Below are 7,051 nucleotides of genomic sequence, written 5' to 3'. Positions count from 1 at the left end.
CCCCACCTGACAGTCAGCCTTGCGGCGCCCGCCGAATGGGCCACGCCTTTCGCAAGATTGAATGTCGTTCGGCAATCCCGCAAGTGCACTGAGTGCTTCTGCAAGTGGGATAACACCTTTTCGCCGAACAACGAAGCGCTTGCGCCCGTGTCCAGCAGCGCAGGAAATTCGCGGCCGACAATGGTCACCGGAATAAAGGGCGCGTGCGCCCCAGCAACACAACCTGCTCGGTACGCCGAGGGGACAAGCAAGGTTTCGGTCACCCGTGCCTTCACGAGCGACCCGCGCTCCCGTTTCCCGACCTCGCAGGAGGCCTGGGCGCGGTGCAGTCCCTTGCTATATGCCCTCGCTGTTGGCAGCGAAAACAGCGCACTCCGCCGCGGTACCTTTCCCGAGGCGGAGCGGCCTCAGCTCCCTGCCGGGGTCGACTCGCTGCTTGACCAAAGGGCCTGTTATCACGAGCGTCCGCCTCTGCGATGCGTTGGGTCGAAGTGCGTCCCTGCGCATGCATTTCGGGCAGCGGTGCAGCACAGGCTGCCCGCCTCCCGTACGTGTAGGGATCTAGAGCGCGCGCGCTCAGCTCCCAATCACACCCGCTTGTAGCCGCAAAGGCAGCTTCGCCGGGTTGTTGCCGTTGGGGGAGGGGCACAGGCCCTCCCCACGCGCAGCGTGGCTCAAGGGCCTCGCTGGCGGGCGGCGGTGGGCGATAGGCTCGCGCGGCGAGAATGTCGCCTTGAATGCGCTTTGCCTCGGCGGCCAATTCTTCTAAATCTCGGAAGCGGCCGCCGCGCAGGTACGCCGAAAAGGTCGGATGTGCCTGCCTGATCACCCGCTCGACGCGTTCCTCGTTCGAAGCTTTGGGCTCGGCGATTAAGAAAAGGTCTTGCATCGCGCGTACGTACTCCTGAAGTGACTCGTCAGGAGCTTGTGTACGTAGCTCAAGCTCTCGCCGCATCCTACTCTGGTAGTCAGCGGGTAGGAATTCGCGCAGGAATGCCACGCGGAACTCCTCGAGGGTTGTTGCACGGTATCCGGAAAGCCGGTACCACCTAGCCGCCGTGTCAGTAAGCGCTACCGGAACGACGCGTTCCAGCACCTCCTGATCCTCCAAACGATTTGCCATCTGGTAGCGTACCAGGGAGTCACAATAATCCCTGGCACTGAGCAGGTCACCGTATCCGCTGTAAGTCGGGACTGCCAACCGTACAGCGGGGTGCGCGCATTTCGGTACAGCCGAAAGCGCCTTAACTGCCCCCGAGAGTGACTGAATCATTTCGGCGGCGTTTTGCAACAGCGTCTGTGCGCCTGCTCCAAAGGGAACCGTTGGCGCGTTAGCGGCGTGGTCGAGCAAGGGTGAACAGTCCTCCAGCTCGATCAGCGGCGCGGTTTCCACAGGGATACCGGCCGCGGCGCCGCCAGCCCCAGAGCAAAACGGGCTCCTAGCGGGGTGCGCCTGCTGTCGTTCACAGCCGCCACTTGAGGCAGCTATACGTGAATTGCTTAGGCCGCTTGCAGCCAGCGTCGACAAAACAGGTCCGCGCTCGAAAGTTGCGCCACTGGGCACAGCCGAATGTACTCCAAAGGGAGACGGGTGAGCGAAATTCGTGGCTGCAGCATTGTAATCCCCACAGGGGGCCGTGGCAGGCCACTGGTTTTGGCTGCTCATTTGAGTAGCAGCCATCGGGCAAACGTCGGAGAGGGCTAAGGCCCCGTTTCCGTGCTGCGCTCCGTAAACTCCACAGGGAGCCGATCGAGAGCGCTGCGACATCGCACTGCCTTGCATTCCGAAGGGAATCGTGGCAGACGAATGTGCTGGTGTGCACTGTTCGGGGAGGGCTCTGGCCCCGTTCTCAAACAACGCTACTGCTCCAATGGGAGCTGGTACGTAGCGCCTCGTGTTGTCGTCCCCACAGGGGGCTGCGACAGGTGAGGATGCATAAGTTCGCTGCTCAAGGGGAGCACTGGCCACGTTATCGAGCAACGCGGCGTCTGCTCGCGGTAACAAAGGGCAAAAGTCACCTAACAAATGACAAAGGTCACTCGGCCTAGCAGACATAACGCGGCAAGTATAATATGCAAAGGCGTACTAACTCGGCTAAGCACAGACAAAGGCTTAATGAGCCTTTGAATCCGCGTTGGGCGCCAGTGTGGGGTCTTGGGGTCTCACAGGAGTACCGACCACCGCGGGTTCGAGCTTAGCGAGCCACAGGGCCGCGTCAGCCGTCAGCCTCTAGCGCCGCTGCGCGCGAGCTCAGGCCACAAGGGGCTACCGAGCGACGCACGCAAAAACACAGTATTGCCCTAAGATGAAGGAAACTGTTTATTGTCTCCAACGGCACCCAACACTGCACAAACGCCCGGTCCCGGGACGGCGGGGAACCAAAGGGGTCCCGCACCAAGGGCGAAAAATACAGCTAGGGGCGCCTGTAGCACGTCGCTGCGAGAGCACAGGCTCAAGCTGGGACGCGCCGCTAGGAAAAGTCCCGGCGGCTATGCTACTTGCTCTCGCGATAACCAATGGGCCAACTCGCGAGAGCTCGGGCAATCTCCTTCGGCTTGGGCCTCCGATGAGTGCGGCTCGGCGTGGTACGACCTCGCGCGAGCACTAGGCACCCGTTCTTCGGCTTAGCGTCGGGATAGGAAACAACACGAGGTACGCGCTCCCCGCACGGGCAAAGGCGCCGTGCGTGAGCTCAGTCCCAGTCACAAAAGGTGTCGGCGGACGAGAGGAAGCATGTACGTACCGGGTGCCGTCCCAAGGAGAAGAGAGCCGGTTCCGTCACGGCAGTAGCCACCAGGGGCCACTGCGTGACGTCACTAGCTCCGCCCTCACTGCGAACAATGGCGAGTGGAACGCCACCGCTAAAACTGGTTCGGAGCAAGGGCGAGGTGGCTTGGATTACAGACATGGGTGAAATGCGCCCGCGCAATGGCGCGTCGAATTCCCCAAATCCCCACAGAGTTTACAAAGAACTGGATTGTTCAAAACCGGTCAACTTGCAAACGCAACCGTTATATTTAAGTACAAAATCACTACTTCTCCTTCTCCGATCCAGCGAAACTGGCAGTAAGCAGAAACATAGAGATAATGAAATGTTTGACAATAACTCGGCCGAGTTCGTTACCGTGTTTCCTGAACAAAAAAAAAAAAAGAAAGTCTGGCTTCGCAATTGTTGTCGTTGCAAACTGTACGAGAAAGAGCCTTCTAAGCTTACGGTTATCTTCATTACACACACAGAATAAAATGGGAGTTTTGATAACAGCGGGCGCAAGCCCTTTAGTGTATTGAAGAAATAGCGTCAACAGCAGAAGCGAATTCGCAGAAGCTTAACTCTGCTTTGGGTTATTTTATGCGCATGGCTGATAGATTCCGCTTATTTGGGTCTGGCATTCCAAAAGCTCGCAAATGACTAACGGATTCATACCATGGATCCACGCTGGTGTAAGCTTCCAGCATCTCTGTGCACTTGGCAGGATATCGCTTATTTAGGAGCACAATGCAAAAAAGAAAGCTTCACCTAGGCTTATTCCGACACGTGCACTGTGTTAAACGATAGCTCTCAAGAGCGAACTTCTCATATTGCGTTGTCTCTAGCAATTTATGCGGCAAATGAAACAAAAATCAATAAAAGAACGAAAGAAGTAAATGCAAGGGGTATTATGTCTCTTATTACTGGGCTAAAGCATGTGCCATTAGCAAGCCTGATCCCCTGTATAATTGCTTGCAAGTGAGGGCCTTCAAGATAATGATGTTCCGATAAAGGGCACAGCAGCATGGCATTTACATGTAGTTCCCGCTTAGTCTTACTTTGTAAGAAGAAAAATTTATATTAAAGGCAAGGTCGATGCAAGAGTATGCAATATGACTAGAATAGAACGAAGAGAGCGCTGGGGAAGGTCGACATGGGAGCGGAAGAAGCCGGGTCCGGGCTAACAATACACGTATATGCACTCCTCCTTTGGCGTTCCCCATTGCTCTAATTTTTGCCTTCCCGGAACGCGCTGGAATGAATGGGATAGTTCGGCCGCCCTCGTCTTCGGCGAGGCAAAGAAGGACGTTAACCGCAGGCCAATAAACACGAAGAGAGAGATAAAGAAATACAGAAGAAGCGCGAGGGGGCGGGGGGGGGGGGGTTCTGCGCACTGCGCGTGCGCGTGATCCGTGCCTCCAGATCGACGTCACGTCAAGACACGGCTTCGGGATACAAGCGACCTCCTACTTGAACTTGCGCTCCAGGTGGGCGAAGAGACAGGGAAGGAAGGGAAGAGGGAGCGCGGCGAACGCCCCCTGGCCCGGCGCGCGCGAAGCGTCCCCGGCCAACAACGGCGGCGACAACATACGCGCTCCTACGCGCTTCGCTGGCCGAGCACGCGTTTCTGTCGCTGAGCGTCAGACGGGTGCGCCGGTCGGCGCGCGCTGCCAAAGTTTTCTCGCCGCTGCAGGACGCTCGTCGGTGGGCCGTCAGTGCGAGCGGCGCGTGGCCGGCGACCGCGCTTCGCTCACAAGCTGGGGCCCGTTTTGAACGCCGAGACCGGTGAGCGATGCTTTTTTTTTCTTTCATATTGCTTGGCTCCTTGGTTCGTCTTGTAGTATTTGGAACAAGCGCCAAGGAAGCATAGAACGCAAGACGGACGTAAGACAACGCTATCTTGAGTCCTTTCCAAGCGTGCTGTGCTTCATTCGTGCTGGAGTCAAGGGTACTACTACGTATACACCAACTTGCCCAACTATCCGCTCTTTTTCCATGGACAATTTGTTGTCAGCTTCCAGGCAAATCTTTCGAGCGCGTCAGTCAGCACAGGATAGTGTGTATATAAGGTAACGTTATACGAGAAGAGCTCATGTTCCTCTCCGAGATCAGTCTAGTGTGACGAGGCGTACAGTCTTTGTGAAGTTTCTAACTCGTTCTGAGGGTGACAATATCATCAGACATCGGGCCCACTTGCAGGGTTCCTCTAGCATGTCTACAGCTCCCAAGCTTGGGAGAGTGAGCTGCGCTCCCCCTCTGACTCTCTAAAAGGATCTATGTTGAGCAATGAAAGTTCTACAGGGGCTACTATACAGTACGCAGCCAAAATTTTCAGATGCTGTCACGTGTGCAGCCGTTTCGAAACTTTGTGTAAATACTGCACGTATCTCCGCATTCTCAAATCTCTCAGGGCCATTGTGACCGTGTACTAAATGAACGACGCGTGTAGCGACCGCTGGGACGCCTTTGCGTCAGTTAACAATCTCATCTCCAGGCACTCCACCTGCGACACGTCAGCTTACGTTACGAATGGTGTGTCCCTTGTGGCAGATTGTCTCTTCTTACTTGCTTAAGACTCATTCACACTAGGCGAACACGACGCCGATTTCGCACTGCCGACTGTCGGGGACACCGCTTTTCCTTTCGTGTCGGCGCCTCTGTCGCACTGTACCGACGCCGAGCTCTCCGCCGACCGTCGGCAGATTGTCGGCGTTGGTACAGTGTGACAGAGGCGCCGACACGAAGGAAAAAACGGTGTCGCCGACAGTCGGCAGAGCGAAATCGCTGTCGTGTTCGCTTAGTGTGAATGAGACTTTAACAACACCTCAGCAGTGTTATAATAGCAAGGTGTACCATTACACGCTTCAGAAGAGTGTTGCCTTCCATCTAGTCGGCAAATCTACCGCAGAATTCGAGGGAAAGTGAGGAATAAAATCTACTTAAGACAGAGCAGAGAAGTAGGCCGGTCGTTGAGCTCTCTTTCCTGATGCTGTGTGCTGTTGGAGCAATGTTAAGAGAAGAGGAAGGAGCTGACAAAGTGGGCGTAGAGTAGGGCCTGACATTGGCGCATGACTGGTGAGCTCGCTAGTCAAGACCCTTTGTGCTTAACAATTTAAGTGAGGCCCGGATGACTCGGCAACTTTGTTTTCAATGCTGCCGCCTTGTTAGAGCTATCAGTAGAGTTGGGGAGTCGTAAGTCGAAAAGATTTACGCCCCTAGTAAACCGTGTTAATATATCACAATGTTGACCGTGGCTTGTCATACTGTGGCACTGCTTCACGCTAACGCAGTTGTGCGTTCGTCTTGTGAGGTGATGTTTGCTTAACTATCGATGTTTTATATGCCAGAAATTCTAATTGATGACAGAAGTTATCTGATGAAGAGCGGCGAGCGTATTTATTAGAATGTTAATATAGTTCTGATTGTTCTTCCGTGCGCTGACCGATTTCATCTCTCCGATTAGCCAGTCGTTTATTGGAGACTGCCTATGCACTGTTGTGACGATCACCGTGGGAGCGAGTATTCAACTGCTTGCCTGTCTTTGAAGTTAGACTGCATCGATAAGTAAACGCGCGATAACGACTTTCGTAAGTTACGAGTATTGAACGAGCTTTTGTACGTTCGTTGAAGTGAGCTGCTACAAAAGGCGTGCTCATATCTTAGCGGTAAAGAAAGAAGCGAAATTAAGTTGTGGGGTTTAAGGCCCCGATACTGCACGGAGGGTAATGACATGCGCCGTATCAGAGGGCTTGTCTGCTTCAAGTCTTCGTCTTTGTCCCTTTGCGCTATAACCAAAGAATTAATTTTGAACTTCTGGGTTTTTTAAGGTGAGCTTAATCTAAGCACACGTGGTTTTCTTCTTTTTTTTGCATTTCGCTGCCATCGAAATGCGGCCTCCTGGGCCGGGATACGAACCAACGATCTCGTGCTCATCAACAGAACGCCATGCTCACTGAGCCACCATGGCGGGTAAACAGAGAAATTAGGGCGTCACTGGAGTGCCGTAGAAACACGCTACGCTTGTACGTTGGCGTTTGATTTATGCCAAGAATATGTTTTGACAATATGACAGCAGTGTGGTTTGAGAGGGCAACAGGAACCAACTGCTGCATCACTGATGTGTACAAAACACAAAGAAAATTGGGAAAATCCGAAGTGAGAAAAAGAAAAAGCTTGAACAGGCATACTGTCGTATTTCATTTAAGAAACAACTAGAAATGTGAAATAGGTCATCTAAGTTATTGCTTTTTTATAAAGATATCTAGACTTATGCTTGTTGGTCCTACTTCATTATGAAAAGC

At 53.8% G+C, this 7,051-nt stretch overlaps 1 protein-coding gene across 1 annotated transcript; it reads right to left on the bottom strand.

Moving 5' to 3' along the window:
* Positions 1–271: 271 nt before the first annotated feature.
* On the bottom strand, positions 272–1,822 carry LOC142584954 (uncharacterized). Its single transcript, XM_075695366.1, has one exon. The coding sequence runs from the start codon at positions 1,781–1,783 to the stop codon at positions 272–274; it is 1,512 nt and encodes a 503-aa protein (XP_075551481.1). The 5' UTR covers positions 1,784–1,822.
* Between the last annotated feature and the right edge of the window lie 5,229 nt (positions 1,823–7,051).

This window comes from Dermacentor variabilis, chromosome 1, assembly GCF_050947875.1.
Source record: "Dermacentor variabilis isolate Ectoservices chromosome 1, ASM5094787v1, whole genome shotgun sequence".
In the NCBI taxonomy this organism is placed as follows: Eukaryota; Metazoa; Arthropoda; class Arachnida; order Ixodida; family Ixodidae; genus Dermacentor; species Dermacentor variabilis.
Note: the sequence above shows the minus strand (reverse complement) of the source record. Positions and strands in the feature narration are given on the sequence as shown.